This window comes from Octopus bimaculoides, chromosome 10 (assembly GCF_046866305.1).
Source record: "Octopus bimaculoides isolate indiv1 chromosome 10, ASM4686630v1, whole genome shotgun sequence".
Lineage (NCBI taxonomy): Eukaryota > Metazoa > Mollusca > Cephalopoda > Octopoda > Octopodidae > Octopus > Octopus bimaculoides.
Window position 1 is genome coordinate 4,491,594 of NC_142937.1, and position 20,214 is coordinate 4,511,807.

A 20,214-nucleotide genomic window follows, 5' to 3' on the forward strand; every position below is an offset into this window, starting at 1 on the left:
CAAGGGTACTACCTTGAAGAATGTTAGTTGAATCAAACAACCCCAGTACTTAATTTTTTTTAAAGTCTGGTACTTGTTCTATTTGTCTCTTTTAATGAACCACTAGGTTACGGGGCTGTAAACATATCAATACTGGTTGTCAAGCATTGATGAGGGACAAACACACACACACACACGTGCACACACACACACACACGTGCACACACACACACACACACACACACACACACACACACACACACACACACACACTACTTTCAGTTTTCATCAATCAAATCCACTCACAAAGCTTTGGTTGACCTGAAGCTATTGTAGAAGACACTTGATCAAGATGCCACACAGTGGAACTGAACCTGGAACCATGTAGTTGAGAAGGAAACTTCCGACTATACAACCATACTAGTGCGGTAAGAAATAAATAAATAACAAAATAATTTGGGGCCTAGGAATCAATGATATTTTGGATATTTGAAATACCTCATTATAGAGCAGAACAATACCAAATATTTATGATTGTTGTGGAAAATGGTTTTGTTTGCAATATAGCACTAAATGACAAAAGTGGAAAAAAACAAACTTTAAAGACAAGGTTGCCATCAAAACAAAAAAAAACAAAAATGATTTTAGTGAAGGTCTAGACTCTTCCCAGAACCATAATGGTAAAATCTCCTAGGGATTCCTTCAGGTCAATAATCTACTAGAAATAGCATCCGAATTTTTCTGAAACCACACCATAACATTTTAAACAAAGAAGAATATATTTAAATAATGTAATACTAGGCATATTGTGTCTGAAAATAATGCAGAACGATAATGGTTAGAATATCTTTGATCATAGATTGTCTGATTATAGCCATTTTCGGAGTAAACAAGTGCATACTAATTCAGAACATGTACATTTGAAAACAGCAAACATAATGCATTAACAAGTCACTCTTACATTATTTCACACCTAATTTCAATATAGTAGGGCAACAAATATTTTAACTAAGCTAGAAACATTAAACTCAGTCATCAAACTAATAGCAACTTCTCATCAACATTAACTGTTACCCAGATGACTTTGGATAAACAACTACCCATTATCATTTGAACACATTCACACATAAAAATATTTACCAATTGCAATATTGATTCTGGAACTAAATTCTGCACTGAGTTACCAACCACTAACTCAGACTGAAAAAAGAACATAACACTCTTTGAACTGTGATACTGCATTCTACATAAACTGTTACTCCATTTAGATCAGACTGAAACATGTATCCTAATTTGCTTGATAAGAGCTGACCATCATTATTAAGCAACAATAACAATAATATTAACATCATCAACAACTACAAATCCTTAAAACCTCCACTAAATGTTATTGATGTTAATCTGAGGTCATCCACGGCCAAAGGTGTTATGTCTATATCCATCTTGCAATTTTCTATATCTAGAGTGATATTGCTCAGTGTGTCCTTCTTTTTTAAGGTGGGAGATTGTGAATGGAAAGAGATGAGGATGCTATTTTGAGTAGGTCATGCGACCATGTGGAAGAATCCCCTCATTATCTTATCTCTACCAAATTACCAAAGTTGGTGCTTGAAATTACATTTGGTTTCTTAAAAACTACCAAAAATGTAAGAAATAATTAATTTCAGAAAACAACTAAAAACAAAAGAAATAACAAAAATTCAGTTCCAATTAAAATAGGTTTTGCAATTTTTTTTAAAAATCAATAAATGCCACAGTCAGGCAAGAGCATTGTAATGCTCAAAATTGCAGCATTAAAATAACTAGAAACAATGACTCACTAAAATTACTTGAGAAAATAGTATAAAAAAAAAAAAATTGACAAGGAAACTATAATGAAATGCCTGGGAGATAGGTGAGCAATATAATTAATGGTGTAACAAATATAAATCTCTACCTGATATATCTACATCACCAGATATATAATCAGCCATGTAGAAGTGGCTTGTGGGTGATGTAGAAGAGAAAGAAAATAGTCTACATATATATCTATTTTTTTCAATATGCATATATACATGTATGTGTGTATGTATATATATATATATATATATATATATATATATATATATATATATATTTATGTATGTATATTTTATAAATATATATATATATATATATATATATATATATATATATATATATATATATAATTATGCCTGTGTGTGTTTGTTTATATATATATATATATAAATATGAACTATTTTTCACAGTAATATACAATTTAGATTTTAAGAATATAATAAAAAATACTGTTAGTGAGGAATCTGTGATGTGTTTTTAGAAATGTTGAACAAAGACAAAAAAAAAAAAGAAAGAAGTGAGAAGAATATATAATATGAATGGAAAGTAATATCAAAAGTAGAACAAACCTCAGTCTAAAGTTCACTAATGACATAGACTTTGAATCAAGTAGAATTAAATTACGAAGAGAAACACTAAACAGTGTAATTCTTTCTACTATAAGCACAGCATCTGAAATTTTGGGGAAGGGGATTAGTTGATTAAATCGACTACAGTACTCAGCTGGTACTTATTTTTATTGAAGCTGACTACAGTGTTCAGCTGCAGTTCTATATCTAAGAGATGAGCAATTATATACATTATTTACAATTGACAGATATTTGTCCTCATCTTGTTTGTTGTTAACACAATGTTTTGGCTGATATACCCTCCAGCCTTCATCAGTTGTCTTGGGGAAATTCCAAACCTGGGTTCTCATTCCTAAGGCATTTTTCAATGTTGTTGTTGCTATTATTATTATTATTATTATTATCATTATTATTATTCAGATCACTGCCTGGAATCGAATTTGGAATCATGAGGTTAGTAGCCCGCACTCTTAACCACTACACCATATACCCAGTCATATGGTGTAGTGACCTGAATAATAATAATAATAATAATAATAATAATAATAATAATAATAATAATAATAATAATAATAACATCGAAAAGTACTTTAGGAATGAGAACCCAGGTTTGAAATTTCCCCAAGACACCTGATGAAGGCTGGTGGGTATATCAGCCGAAACGTGTTAACAACAAACAAGATGAGAACAAATATCCATCAATTGTAAATAATGTAAATAGTGCTCAGCTGGTACTTATTTTTATTGAAGCTGAAAGAATGAAAGGCAAAATCGACCTCACCAGAATTTGAACTCAGAATATAGAACCAGAAGAAAATGCCATTGAGCATTTTGTCGGGCCTGCTAGCAATTCTGCCCATGCTGCCTTAGAAACACTGCACTGTGTGAAAGTAACGAAAGTTTTCTTAAGAAACATTGATTAGAACTTTAGGAGATAAACTAAGACACAAGGAATACAGATTAAAACCTTACAAGAATAACAGTATGAGATCCTCATTACACAATATACAGTTTAATGGATTTCAAGAAAGAGAAACAGAACTATTTTGGTTTCAGTTATTCTATAATTTTGTTATTAATGTTTATTCATGTTAGCAATCTCCCATCAGTTATGAAAACATGGCATCGTCTTATCTTACTCATTTACACTTTAACCAATTAATTTCCTGAGAATTGATACCACCTCAAAGCTTTCTGAGCAAAAAAAATCAATACACAAATTTGTTCTTGTACATTATAATAGTTTTGTCCAATAGATTACTTCAAATTATTATAAAATTAGATAAAGTATTGCCACAATTTTAGATCTTCTCTACTTCACTGATGATACAATTTCACTTTTCTGTGGAAGTGAGAGTAAAAACACTTTTTCATAAGTTCAGTGATTTATAGAAATACGAGACTTAACATAACTTAACATAATAATGCAAAACATTGTTTGCTTGGTTAAGTTGCACGTACTTTAGATACCTCTTCTGATACATTTGTTCATCAGTTTTATATTTGTTTTTCTATGCTAGCATGTGTAAGATCAATATGTATCGACGCATTATTTTACTTCTGGATCCCTTTCTATCACTAAGTATTACATATTTTTCAAGTAATTGATTTTTCATTCTATTCATCTTTGAAACAACAAAGTTATGGTATAATTTATTAGCAGTGAATATCTACAAATGTTACTGTTTCATGATTCAACACTTTCATGCAAGGGTGTGGAATGTAAACATTCATATAGACACACACATACACATGCATGCACACAAACATACATACACATGTGCACACACACACACACACACAAACATGCACACATGGACACACAGATACACATACATACAGACACACACACACTATGAGCTTCTATACTGTTTCTGTCTACCAATTCCACTCAGCCTTAAGTTTCAGTAGAAGATACTTAAGGTACCACACGGTATGACATAACTGCCTATACCTCAAATACTGAATATAAATGATAAATTGATACAAAGAATGAATGGTGATACTTCAACTATGCCTTTCCTATGTATACAAATAAATGATAATAAAATTAAATAGGTCTGACATGTTAATTTAATTAACCTGAAGATTTCAAAGTTACCTTAATTGCAAAAAATTTCATTCTGTGACTTACTAGCTTAAAAATTCCTTTTCATATTTTGTAGTTCATTACAAATTAGTATAATGTGTACACAAAATTATACCATGTATGACTGAGTAAACATGTGAAAAAACAACTGATTGGGCCTACTTTATAAACTATCAGGCTGAGTAAAAAGTAAGCAACGTTTTGAGACATGAAATTCATCACAATATATTTCAACAATGCAGAAATTTTATTCATCAAAGTACCATTACAATCAACACATTTTTGCCACTGAGTTACAAGTTTGTTTATTCTGGTAACATTAAAATCTGGAGTTCTGGAGCTGATGAACTCTTTGAATGCACTTTCAGCATTGGTTTGAATTTTGAAATCATTCTCTCGTAGAAAACCTTCAAGGTGTTTGAAAAGTGGTAGTTGGTAGGAGAAAAGTCTGGGGAATAAGCTGGATGAAGAAGAACTTCGTAGCCAAGTTCCCTCAACTTTTGGAGCGCTATTAGTGTAATGTGTGGTTGAGCATTGTCATGAAGAAGGATTGGTCCTCTTCTGTTGACCAGTCTGGGACAGAGGAGTAGCAGTTTTTTGTTCATTTTGGCAATTTCATGGCAATATGTTTCTGCAGTAATGGTTTTTCTGGATTTTAAAAAGTTATGGTGGATGAGTCCAGCAGTACACCACCAAACAGTCACCATAATTTTTTTTTTTGAAGAGCTCAGATTGAGGGAAGGTTTTCGGTGCATCGTTTTAGTTCAACCACTGTGATGAACGTTTTTTATTATTGTACAGAATCCACTTTTCATTGGAAGTTGCAATATGGTCGAGAAATGGATTGGTGTGGTTACAGAGAAGAAGCAATGAACAAATTTCATATCTGTGCATTTTCTGATCTTCATTCAAATCATGTGGTACACATTTGTCAAGCTTTTTTGATTTTCTGATCACATGGTTGCAGGCAGTTTTCTGGCTAACTTGAAATTCTTTTGACAGTTCTTGAGTGGTGTACATGGATATTTCTCAATGACAGTCTTTAATTGTCCATCATAGATGACAAATGGGCGTCCACTAGGCTCACGATCAAAGCTCAGGTCTCCACTGTGAAAACATTTAAACCATTTTCGAATTGACTACACATTGGTCATTTTTTTCACCAAATGTTTCGTTGATATTGCAGTTTCTGCTGTTTTACATCCTTTTTTGAAGTTGAATAGCACAATTGCTTGAATATCACACTTTGACAGTTCCATTTCAGATGATTGTAACAATGATTAAAAAAAATATCAATGTTAATTTATTAATGCATTTGGGCAAGCCTATGTCTGTATTATCAGACAATTGCAAAAATATGTTTAAAAAAAAGTCAAAACTCTGCAAAAATCCGGTACAAATTCTTCATGGTTCAAAACATTGCTTACTTTTCACTCAACCTGATATTAGAAGTGCACTTCTTCATTCAACAAATCCACTCTATCATCAATATGGTGTCATAGTTCAATTAAGTCTGTAGCATAATATATTTCTACATGTCCAAGAGGCTCAGCGTTTTCATGTTTGGCATAGAAAATGTAGAAGGGATTAGTGGTTTACAACAATGCCATCAACACTATCATCCTTCACCACATGTAATGTTTGCCTTCCATGTTGACATAGGTTAGATGTTTCGACAGGAGTTTGCAAACCAGAGAGCTGCAGAAGGCTCCATTATCTGCTTTGTCATGATTTCTATGGCAAGTGTAACAAGTGATGGGGAGAGAAATTGGAGTGGCTGGGAGGAGGAATATGGTAGATATGTGAGGACATGGAGAGTGTGCAGATAGGCATGTGAGGGAGAGTGGAGGGGCCTGCAGAGGGTAGTAATCATGGGTGTTGGGATGACATACATTGGGAAGATGGGTAGTGAGGAAGTTTTGACAGAGGATAGATTGTGTGTGCATGTATGATGGGGGAACAGTTTTCACTTAGCTCGATGTGTCTTCTCAAGAAGCACAGCAAATTTCCAGAAGTCTCAGTCCTTAGACATCTGTGAGGTTCAACATTTGAAGATCAAATCTCAACCACTTAGATCAGCATTTCTTTATGCACCTGTCTGCATCCATATACATCACATGACCATATCAGTGCAATCTTCTCTCTTGAACACACTACATCTGATGCTATTTATACCCAATTTTTTCTTTAAAACATTCATACTCTGTTGCACATACACACTCACATTACATATCCAGTGGAGCATGCTGGCTTCTTTTCTTTCAAGGCTTCACTTGTTCTTGGCAGTCACAGCTTATGTTTCCCTGCATGTTGCATAGCTGTCCATACACAGGCATCATACAATCTGCTTCTGACTCTAATGGAGAGGCCCTATATTATCAACAAAGGCAATTGCTCTCTTAGCTTCGCCCAGCCCATTCTTATTCTACCAACTAAGCTTTCTGAGCATCCTTCTCCACTGCTAACTTGGTTGTCTGAGTAATGGAAACTATCAACCTACACCTTTTCTACATACTGAGTAGGACCTTTTCCTGGAAGGGGTTAGTAATTAGTCTGCTTTCCTACTTTGGCTTTTGTTAATTTAACTCTAAGGCCCTTTGATTTCAGACCTGCTTCCACTCCTGAAATTATTTGACAGAATAAGTCTTAACTGAATATCATATATATGCTTTCACTTTGAGTGAAGTATACAACATAATATTCATGATACTACTGAAATGTATTTCCTGGGTAAAGAGTTGCGGACTTATAATGTCTGTCAGGGGAATTTTAAAAGATCTTCAAGATTCAGCGAATTAGATATTGGACTCTTTAGATTTGTCTTTCAAATTGTTAATATTCATATTTGAATTTAATGAATTACAAAACTACTTCAAAAATAAATTCTAATTCTAAACTCAGTAGTTTTTAAAATATTCTTAAAGATAAATATGTTTAATATCTCATGTTTCATAGTTTTTTGTTTCTTTCATATTATTTATGTCAATTGTTTGCATCACAAATTGAAAAAGAAAATAAGAATTATGTTATTTTGTTCATAATTATTTGAAAACTGAGATCTTTTAAGAAGATATCAATGCATATTGTATGTATATTGTATTTTATGTAAGATTTTCATTTTCAAAATAAATAGACAATACTATGAATTCTACACAGAAAGTTACAATAATAAAACTGAAATTACACAATATCTTATCTTACTTTACATAAATAAAAAAATATTGTGACAGTTATTAAATAAATAGTGTATGAGGTTAAATAAATGGTGTATAAAAGTCAATCAAAAGTTTAAAGCATTTTTTGACAAAATTTCTAATGTTAGATGGATATAATATATATATACACACACACACACACACACACACACACACACACACATATATATATATATATATATATTGTAAATAATAGTCAACCTATATTTTCCTCACTTGTGCGTGTATGTCTAAATTACAGCATTTTGCTTTGAAGAAATGTAAGTAAATATTGGAAACAATAAAATTGTAATAAGAACAGAGCTAAAAAATATCATAATAGTTAAACTGAACACCTGGCATTCTGGCTGTAATGATTTTATCCAGTCAATGTCTCTTCATTCATGTATAACTTCAGAGCTATTAAGTTAAAGAAATCTTTTGAAATAATGTTTATGAAGGTTAGCTGAAGTACTGATTGCTTGATTGTTAGACATTGCAGCAGGAGAAATATAGAAGGGTAGGTAAGTGAGGATCTGTAATACATCCTTGCAGCTGAATGAATTCTTTTAACCCTTTAGCATTCAGATTTCTCTGTTAAATATAATGCATTTTTATTCAAATTGTTTTGAATTAATCATGCATTATCTTATAACTCTGAGCTTTTGATGATGTGATTGCTTATTTTTAGAATAACATTGTAGAGTAGGTGTGAAAGGCTAGATATGGCCAGTTTGAATGAAAAACATGTAGAATATTTGGGCTGGATATGACCAGTTCAAATGCTAAAGAGTTGCAGGCACCTAAGGACCATGAACAATACACATAAAGCACACATGATAGATGGACCCATCCTTCATGCTCATTATCAGCTCTTCAGGGATCACCCCTTTTCTGTGCATCCATACATCTACCATTGTTTTTCATTCACTACATTCACCTTCGCCCATCTTTTACTCTCCTCTCACACCCTTATGAAATTTATCCAACCCCTCCTCTCCACCTGGATCCACTGTCCATATTCTCTCTTAAACTTGCTTTGTTGTTCTTTGAGAGTTTGCTCTGTCACCTCATCATCACCATCTTTATCTTCTTTCCAGTTGCTCCCACCCTTATGTAATACAGGGAAGCCATATATCTTCTCTGTAGGAAGATATCTGTGTTTGTCCCTCTGTTATACATTAGCCTCTCAACAGCTGGCATAAAGCCACCTCCCTTTCCCTCAAACACATCCCCACTCAGTCGAAGAGACTTTTTCTTTTTCTTTACTTGTCTTACAAGTTACTTAGTGACCTCACTAGTGCTGGTGCATGAAAAAACCACTCAGTACACACTGTAAAGTGTTTTGATGTAGGAAGGGCATCCAGTCACAGAAACTATGCCAAAGCTGAGATTAGAGCTTAAATCCTGAAATTCATCTGATCTCAAGCTGTCCAGCCCTTGCCAGCATGGACAAAAGGACATTAAATTATTTCTGATTTTTCTTTTATGAACCGTGTTTTAGGAGACAGTTTTAGCAAACAAAATATACTTTATTCATTGTTTATCTCTCATGTATAATTGTGCTTTTTTTGCATCATAAAGCTGACAATCAAATAAATAAGATTTATTTAGACATTTTCTCTCTCTCTCTCTCTCTGATGGCATGTCAAGATGATAAGGAAGAATACATACCAGTAACTGAACAACATCCTTAGGGTCACGGCCCTGTACATTGGTCCCATTTATCTCACAGATTTCATCTCCCACATGTACGAGACCTACAAATAATAAATATTAATCAAATGAAGTATAATATAATATATACACAATATAATTACACAAGCATTAATAATACAACCATTTGGCAGTTGATTCAATTTTATTAATATTGCTGTGTTAGTGGAATGACAGAAATGGTAGACTGCCAGACTAAATGCCATGCAGTAATTAGTTTAATCTCTGCACACTCTAAATCAAAATCCTAATGGAGTTACCTTTTCTTTTTCATGCCTTCACGGTTAATAAAATAAGTACTAATCAAATACTAGAGTCAATTAAACCAGTAGCTCTTAAATTTATGGGCTTCTTTCACTATATAGAAGTTATAATTATTAGCAATATTATCAAGGAAAAGGTGATGGACTAACATAAAGTTGACATTCTGTCAGTTATGACGGCGAGGATTCCAGTTGATCCCGTCAATGGAAGAACCTGCTTGTGAAATTAACCTGCAAGCGCCCAAGCACTCCATAGACATGTGTACCCTTAATGTAGCGCTCAGGGAGATTCAGCATGACAATGTGATAAGACTGGCCTATTGAATTACAGGTATAACTCAATTTTGTCAGCTGAGTGGACTAGAGCATTGCGAAATAAAGTGTCTTGCTCAAGGACACAATGTGCCACTGGGAAATGAACTTACGACCTTATAATTGTGAGCCAGTTACCCTAACCACTTAGCCACATGCATTCATAAGATGACCAGTAGAGTAACAGACATAACATAACTAGTTGAATAACAGACAAAATGCCAGGTGGTTTTTAGTTGTATTCCTTTATGTTCTGAGTTCAAACTGCATTGGAGTAGGTTTACCTTTCGTCTTCCCAGAGTTGATAAAATGAGTACCAGTAGTCAACTACACATATTTTTCAACTTTGAGGCATTGCACCTATATTAGAAATCTATTGGAAATGAAGAGCAGGAAATTTTGTCTGCATAGTGGCTTTGATGAAAGTGGTAGTGTGGAAAGCCTGAAACTTAAAGTGCTGTGAATGTGACTTTTATTCAGTTCTATATTTAAGAGATGAGGAATTATTTACATTATTTACATTATCTACATTTGACGGATATTCGTCCTCATCTTGTTTGTTGTTAACACAACGTTTCGGCTGATATACCCTCCAGCCTTCGTCAGGTGTCTTGGGGAAATTTCGAACCTGGGTTCTCATTTCTATCGATGTTACTATTATTATTATTATTATATTATTATTATTATTATTATTATTATTATTATTAATCAGGTCGCTGCCGTGAATCGAACTCGGAACCTTGGGGTTAGTAGCCCGCGCTCTTAACCACTACGCCATATGCCCGTGGGCAATTATGGGGTGAATTTTAAGGCTTATAAATCTATTATTTTTCTATCCTTCCTCAATACCGGTTCCCATATGCTATTCATATCTGCACTCGGTCTGCTTAGGAGGTTGTTGTGTCCTAGCATATGTGCTGCTTCTTTTAGTTTTTGTATTTTCCAGTGTTGTTCCCTGTCTATGGAGTGCTTGGTGGATATAATCAGTCCATTAGCAGGAAAGTCAACATCATACGTGAAGAATTCCATCCACTTCACAGAATTGATCAAGGATACCCCCATTGAATCCAACCAGATGGTGAGTCTAGATGTGATAAGTCTATTCACCAAAGTCCCAACTGGTGAAGCACTATCGGTGATTCAAGAAAAACTAGTGACAGACACCCATCTAAAAGAACGCACTAGTATACCAATAACAAACTTGATGGAAATGTTGACTTTCTGTGTAGAAACTACCTACTTCAGTATGGACACTGATATATATCGACAAGAAGATGGTTTAGCTATGGGTTCGCCATTATCACCGATAATAGCCAATATATACATGGAATACTTCGAGAATTTGGCTTTAGGATCAACACCACTAAAACCAACCCTATGGCTGCGATACGTTGATGACACCTTTATTCTCTGGCCCCACCAGCAAGATGTCCAAATGCTGCTAGATCATGTGAACTCAATAAATCCATCCATACAGTTCACCATGGAAAAGGAACAGAACAATCAACTGGCATTCCTGGACGTATTAATAACACGCACCGAGTATGGATTCAGGACATCCGTATATCGCAAGCCAACCTTCACTGGACGATACCTTAACTTCAATTCCCACCATCCATACAGTGTAAAGAGAGGAATTGCTCAGTGCCTAAAACACCGAGCAAAGAATATAAGTAGCGATCGTGATACCCACCACGAGGAAATGATCAAGCTCAGTAACAATCTATTAAGAAACAACTACCCCAAGAACATACTATCTACTCCAATTATGAAGAAAAGAGAGGATGAAACCAATAAACTGTCTACAGTCTGTCTACCCTATGTGAAAGGCCTCTCCGAAAAGATACAAAAGATATGCGGCCCATATGACATCAGGGCAGTATTCAAGAGCAATACAACACTTCGCAAATATCTCCTTCGGGTAAAACCACCAACAGAAGAGAATATGACCAAAAACTGCGTGTACTCCATCCCATGCAGCTGTGGTAGGTTATACAAAGGCGAAACATGTCGCCCCCTCAAAATAAGGGTAGAAGAACATCGCAAAGCTGTGACACGAGGAGATATCGATAAATCGGGTATAGCTGATCATGTATGGAAAAATGGAAACCACCTCCCCCTGTGGGATGAAGTTAAAATAATAGACAGGGAACAACACTGGAAAATACGAAAACTAAAAGAAGCAGCACATATGCTAGGACACAACAACCTCCTAAGCAGACCGAGTGCAGATATGAATAGCATATGGGAACCGGTATTGAGGAAGGATAGAAAAATAATAGATTTATAAGCCTTAAAATTCACCCCATAATTGCCCACGGGCATATGGCGTAGTGGTTAAGAGCGCGGGCTACTAACCCCAAGGTTCCGAGTTCGATTCACGGCAGCGACCTGATTAATAATAATAATAATAATAATAATAGTAACATCGATAGGAATGAGAACCCAGGTTCGAAATTTCCCCAAGACACCTGACGAAGGCTGGAGGGTATATCAGCCGAAACGTTGTGTTAACAACAAACAAGATGAGGACGAATATCCGTCAAATGTAGATAATGTAAATAATGTGACTTTTATTGTTCAGCAAATTCTTTATCAAAGTTCTTTATGAAGAAAGTGAGGATGGACAGAAAAGTAATACCTGACAGAAAAATACGACCTTGCTGTGGATTTTATGAAACATAGATGAAATTGTCACATGTGGTTTGAATTAAATGGCTGGCCTTTCAAATTGATTTCTAGTTTAAATGATATAAGCCGAAAGCAGAGATTTGTTGGATTGTGGGGTTTTCTGATACTCAGTAAGGGGCTGTCTCTTCTGACTAATTTATTTTAATAATTTCTTTTTGTAAATTCATGTGTGTATATCTACGAATGGTTAGTTTTTTTGTTTTTTTTTTCTAATGTCAGAGTACCGTGATGATTTATGTTTGAAACAGCAGTATTTTATGGTCACACACTATAACTATTATGAGGGGGTACTGAAAGAACAGTTGGAGGCTGATTCAGACTTTTGTTCAAACGTTAACACTGGTGATGAAAGCTGGTTCTATGGAATTTGCAGATGTAGAAGAGGTGAAGGAGAAAATGATGGAGGCATTAAAAGGCATCACTTTGCAAGAGTTCCAGCACTGCTTTGAATAGTGGGAAACGCGCCTGGACTGATGCGTTGCTTCAAATGGAGAATACTTTGAAGGCAATAAAAGTGTAAACATGTAAAACTAAATGAATAAAATAATATTGCGAAATTCTGGTTTCTTTTGAGTACCTTATCATATTCCTGTTTAAAGTTGCTTGTTATTGAAATCAACTCACAAACTTCCAGAAGATTTTCCAAAGTTTGATTAATGTTATCTGAAAAGTCATCCAGGAATCTTCTTATAGATGTAAAGCTCAGTAAAAGTAACATTAAAGTATTTGTATAAGCTTACACCACCATATTCAACATCTCCACAACTACCCATTTCATAAACTCTATTTCATACTGACTATGTATTTAAAATATAAGAAAGACTGCATAGCAAATTCTGAATATCCCTTTCAGGGCCTAAAAATAGTTCAAGTTTGAACATTTCTGATAATCTGCAAAGAACAAGAATATTCCCAAATGTATGATATAAAATATAAACCAATGTTCCTTAATCTGCCAGCTCTGATTTGAACATAAGCCAAAATTCTTGTTAACAAAATGTCCAAAGACAACCTAAATAAAATTGTAAGTATGATGATTAGCCTGACTTTGGCATTATTTATTCTGTTGGTGGTACTCAAACTCTTTTGAAATTTTTCAGGTCAATATGGACAATTCAGACTTTTCCTTAGAAGTGGTAGATAGTTTCTATTACTCAGGTGACCAAGTTAGCAGTGGAAGATATAGCTCTGAAAGTGTAGTTGCTCGAATAAGAACAGGCTGCACAAAGTTAAGAGAGCTGCTGCCTTTGTTAGTAACAAAGGACCTCTCCCTCAGAATGAAAGGCAGATTGTAGGATGCCTGTGTATGGACAGCTATGCTACATGGCAGTGAGATATGAACTGTGACTACTGAGCACATGGATGAATAATGTCAGTGTGTATATACAACACAAAGTAAGTGATATGAGAGAAAAACTGGGTATACAAGGCATCAGATGTAAGGTGCAAGATATAAGACTGCACTGGTATGGTCATGTGATACATATGAATCAGGACAGCTGCATCAAGAAGTACTGATCTCTAATTGTTGAGGAAATTGGTGGAAGGGGTAGATCCAGGAAGATGTGGAACAAAATGGTGAGAAAGGATCTTCAAACATTGGGCCTCACAGAGGAGATGACAAGGGACCAAGACTTTGGCAGTTCACTGCTCTTGAGAAGACATATCAAGCTAAGTAAAATCATGGCTATTCATGCATACAGGCATGTCCTCTATGTTGAAAGGTCCTAGTCTTGTAGGCTTGTGGGTGCTGGTACCATATAAAAGCATCCATGTTGGTGCTACATCAAAGTGCCCATGTCAGTACTGTGTAAAAGGTACCCATACCATGACATGTACAAGCACCCATGATGGTGCCATGCAAAAGCACCCAAGTTGTCGTGTTAAAAGCACCCATTGCACTCTGTAAAGTGGTTAGCATTAGGGAGGGCATCCAGCCATAGAAACCATGCCAAAACAGACAAATGGAGCCTGAGCAACTCTCTAGCTGGCCAGCTCCTGTCCAAACTGTCCTACCCATGCCAGCATGGAGAACAGATGTTAAACAATGAGGAAGATGATGATAACTATGACCAAATTCTAGGAACATAACATTAAAAAAATGGGCATTTTGATTCCTTTATTGAACAAATTCACAAAAGAGGGAAGATAATGAGCATTTAGTCATGTATTCTGGGGATTTGGAATTAAATTTAAGAAAATAAATCTTTTGTAATTCAGACAATTTTACTGTTCATGCTAATGCCGTTAAGATTCAGTATAGCTTGATGTCTGCTGCCTTATAGGAAACAGTAGGTGTCTTATGGACCATATGTAGGAATTGTCTTATACATAGATATATTCGTCTTTAATATTAGCTGAAGTAGGTATCTTTACATTTTTTTTAATATATTAAAAATAGCTGTCAAACCACCCACAAATCATGCACACTGCTACCTCCTAAGAAAAGGATACGTTGAGTAATGTAGTTCTTGATATACAAAACGATAGAATGTATAGTATCAGCTTTAATTCCTTTGATTATTGATCTGCTAGCTTAGGATCGACCTTGAATAAAAATTAACAGCATTTGAGTCTAATGACTACAAACTGCAATGTCTGAACTCAAAAGGACTCTTTTAAAAAATGAGCAAAAGAGCACTATATTAAATTAGACTGATTAGTCTTGCTCAAGTGAGCAACTACGTCTAAAGAAAATAGATATTTTTAGATGACCAATGCCATGTTAATGGAATTTAGTATTTGGAGAATGTGAAGAAGTATGTTGGGAGTCTAGCACCTAACTATGGGATTGAAATGTTTACAGCCCCTGAATTGGACAACACCACTTAGTACCGAGGGTCCCTCTTTCTTTACCTAGGGTAGGGAGCCAATGATATGACAATTTAAAATTCAAGAGGCAACAGCTTTTCAGTATCTTTTCAAAAACCTCAAACCTCAGAGATCTATGAGATGTAAATGCAGATGTGTTCCAAACACATTTTTATTTGAGATACTGGATGAACTCAAATATACGTGTGTGTGTGTGAGAGAGAGAGTGTGTGAGAGTGTGTGTATGTGTGTGTGTGTATATATATATACATATATATGCATACTTCTATATGCATATATGTACACACACACACACACACACATAATATATATGATGAGCAAAATCACAGTTGTGGCAGATACCAGTGTCACACAAATGGCACCTGTACCAGTGGCACATAAAAGCACCCGTTACACTCTCAGAGCAGTTGGCATTAGAAAGGGTATCCAGCTATAGAAACCATGTTAAATCAGATTGGAGTCTGGTGCAACCTTTCAGCTTGCCAGCCCTGGTCAAACCATCCGACCCATGCCAACATGGACAATGGATGTTAAATGATGATGATGATGATGATGATGATGTATAAATATATATGATATATATAATATATATGTATATATGATATATATAATATATGTGTATATATATTTATGAAATGAAGTATTTATATCCAGATATATGTATAAGTGTGTGTGTGTGTGTGTGTGTGTGTGTGTGTGTGTGTGTTTGCATAGATGTGTATGTGCACACATACACAAACACACACAGATAATTACATCTGTATGTGACAGTGTCCAATGTGAGCATGTGTTACTTTAGCTTGAAAACTCTTAACTTAGTGGCTTGATGACATAATTTCAGACTGAAATAAATATTTGAGTCAATATGACTGGCTAATTAAGGTCACTGACCCAATATAGGCACAATCCAATGACTAAAACTAGTAAAATAGTAAGAAAAATACATAGCAAAGTTTGTTAATGTGAAATGTCATGTTACAGAACAGTTGGGTTTATGTTGGAGATTCTATCTGAAAGGATTTGATGTTAATTGTAGATGTATTTTCCTATGTCATTATACTAGCTGAAAAGTTATTTGTAATGTGTTTGAAGTTTTTCTGTTATGTGTAGTTCATGTATAGCAGATGTATGGTGTGCTGTAATGTATCATTGATGTTTTGTAAAAATTGTATCGTAACGCAGTTGAAGAAGACTAAATTGTTTTGTACTTATAAGGAGATCGATTGGGAGGTGTTTCATTATAGAAGCAGTGCAAGCATAGGTTAAGTGTGGCTGACTACCAAGCACAAGTAGTTACAAATGCATGAACTGTGATATCATTTGTATAGAAGTGTGTGGATACAGTTTGGCAGTGGCTGCCCTGTAAAATATAACCATCATCTTGATCGTTGACCATCTTATTCTTTGAGGCCCAGCATGCTGACATGTGTTCTTCAGCCAGGTGTGTAAACTATTGATGATACACCTCATGCTGTCCTTCGGCACTTATTGTACATTCATATCACATACAAGTGCAGTTGTCAGTTCTGTAAACTTCAACTGAGGTCACATGCAAATTTGCTTTCTCAGCTTGCTTACACTCTGGTTTTCATGTATGTTAACAATAGATATCAGACAGATCATGCTCAGCTCATTTCTCTCCAGCTTCCACAGACTTGCCTAATTCAATACTCATGTAACACATTCATGCAGTATTACAAATTTGGCACATGCTACATCCAGCCTAAGTTTTTGGAGGGGGAGAGAAAGAGGGAGAAGAGAGAGAGAGTGTAACTTTCTTTCAGCCTCTTCTTTACATTAACATCTTTACTTCTACTACAAGCATTTCTAACATTAATTAAATTACTAAGATAAAACTACATTTAAAAAGCCACATAAGTTTCCAGTTACACAGTATGATAAAGTAATAAAAGTTAAAACAAGAACTAGGAGGAAAGCATGTTCACACTCATTTACAATCTAGAAATTTCTCTATGCAATTAGAAGTTAAAGCATTTGGACATTTAATTCAAATACTCAAAGAAGCAGATTAAATAAATTTTATACAGAAAACTTCAAAATTGGAAAAGAATGGTATGCCTATTGAAATTATATTTCAATAGCTTCAAAGGAAAGAATTAGCTTTTAGTTACAATGTTTCGAAAAATTAAGATTAGTCAATTAAAGTAAGATTGACACTAAGAAACATCTTGTAATTATATGCCTAGAATATATATCAATTTGCTATAAAAAAAATTATATATATCAACTAGTTCCATTACCCACCACCTAGCCCCTCATGATTGAGTGAATAGCCATAGAAAAGGCTTCTAAACAACTGACTCAACATGAAAACGAAATTACCCAAGGAAAAACAAATGAATGTAAAAAGAGAGAAGCAGGGAAGATAAATGTTAAGTGAATAAGATCGTTGCAGAAGAAAATTTCAAAAGATAGAAAAAAGATGAAATAATCTGATAGACCGGAAGATATGGTAAGATATGACAGAAACTGGAATTTAATGATAAGAATGTAGAGTTAGTTTTTGAAGTAACTTATTGTAAATATTGGCACTGTCTATAGTGGCAAGCTGGTAGAATCGTTAAGATGATGGACAAAATACATAGCAGCATTTCATCCATTTTTACAGTTTGAGTTCAAATTCTACCAAGGTTACTTTGTATTTCATTCTTTCACAGTTGATGCAAAAAGTATCCACTGGCTTATGAACGAAATTTGCTTTGGGGATGCAAACCCAGGTCCAAAATTTTTCTTACAAAGTCTTATTTTATTTATTTTTGTTCTTTGTTCTTTTAGAAGAAACCTAACTTTAAGCTACTTTTTACAGATTACATTTTACACATTGTTTTCTAAACCTGAGAAAAGTAAGAATAGGTGCCAAAATTTCAGGAGGTACACTTGCACCTCCTGCATCCCCTGTTCCTGGGCCCATGTAAGTACCAGTGGAACACTGGGGTTGATGTAATTGATTTACCCACTCCCTCAAACTGCTGACCTTGGGCCAAAATTTGAAACCAATATTGGTATTTCATCCCTACTATTAGCTAATGCGATATCTCAGATACCCCCTCTCTCCTCAGAATTACATTATCTATATACGATTTTGCAGGCAGCTTGTTTGAACTTTTAACTTATTATTATGTATGTGCCTATGTATTTTTATAGAAAATATAACATACTTGGTGACTCTGTTAGTGATGGCGCTATGTAAAAAGCACTGGTGCTAGTGCCATGTAAAAAGCAGCCAGTACACTCTATAAAGTGGTTGGCATTAGGGAGGCTACCCAGCTGTAGAAACCATGCCAAACCAGAAAACTGAGCCTGTCAAACTACCCAACTTATGCCAGCATAGAAAACAGACATTGAATATTGAAGATAATCAAGATCATGCATGTGTGTGTAAGAGTGAGTGTGACACAGGGGGAGGAGGGATTGGTATTTGTTTTCATGTCTCTTGTCAAGTCATTTCATCTCTTCTCTGATGTACAAAGTAATGGACAGAAATCTTCTCTTTCTTCAACATTTCTCTTTGTCTCTCGCTGTAAATATGCATACACACAACAACTATTTACTGTTTATTTCTTCACTCTGAGTAAACTCCTCCCCCCCACTTTCAACAGTAGTTTCTGTCATCCTCTCTCTATATAAACACACATGCTACCTATTGTTTGCTTCCTCTCTCTCTCTCTATGTAAGCACATACAGTAGTAAGTAGAAGTCACTCCCATTCTCTGTCTCTGTAAACACACAAAAACAGAGCTGTTGTTCATTGATTAGTATATTCTGTATCTAAAGTCACAAGAGAAGGAAGACAACTGATTGCCAACTTTCGCACATATGAAATTTTGCTTCAGGTAAACAATCACAAAAGTTGGGCATCCCTGAATATTTCCACCCACTTCCCAGTCATTCAGTTTAAGTTTCCACACCAGTCAGTGTTTATTCATTTAAACTGTATACATCTTTCAGTTATATCAGGTCACACAAGATCTGTAGGACTATGTTTTAACAAAGAGGTCTATTAAGACTGAAACATGTCCAAAGTTGTCATGCACTATTATCTATTTTTTTAATTACTTTTTATTAATTCAAATCTTTAGGTTGTCTCCCTTAAATTAATAATTAAAACAGAATTAATCCTCAAACTGATGATTTAACTCCCCAGTAACAATGCAACTGTAATTAATCAACATTTTTTGGATCACTATATTAGCACCAACTTTAATAAAATATAAACAAGAATAATTTATTGATGCGAACTATTGAGAATTGTTTTCTCAGTGAAAAAAAAATTCAACTATAAATAAGCATTAAAGGAAATATCTATTTTATGTAAGTCTATGTGAGAAAAAGTCATTGTTATAACTTTTAATAGTGGTACCTACTTATTCAGAAGCTAATCTTTCATTTTATATAATTCATCTTGTGGGATTTTCTTTTATTACTCTTCATCCATTATGTTGCTGTCATCAATGGAATTTTGTTAGAACAATTATTTTTTATTGCTGAATAAGATTTCTAGAATGAACAACTCAACTGTGAAATAAGAGTAAAACCTTTTACATTTTTTTTGTCAGCAAAGTAAACTAGAACAACGTTGCATACATTGACTAGGTATGTAACAGAATAATCAAACTCATCTCTATGTAGTCAGTTGTGTAAAAGCTTACCCTCATAGCCAAGATGTTTTATGAATTGTCAAGAACAAAAGATGATAAAACTTACAAATA

General features: G+C 34.6%; 1 protein-coding gene across 50 annotated transcripts in view; it reads right to left on the reverse strand.

Moving 5' to 3' along the window:
* Positions 1–20,214, reverse strand: part of LOC106869047 (MAGUK p55 subfamily member 7) — an 850,742-nt gene that overhangs the window by 110,315 nt on the left and 720,213 nt on the right. For all 50 annotated transcript variants that reach the window (XM_089358333.1, XM_089358318.1, XM_089358312.1 and 47 more), the window contains one exon: positions 9,345–9,430. In XM_089358333.1, coding sequence (XP_089214459.1) covers positions 9,345–9,430 — 86 coding nt within the window. The remainder of the gene's footprint in view (positions 1–9,344; positions 9,431–20,214) is intronic.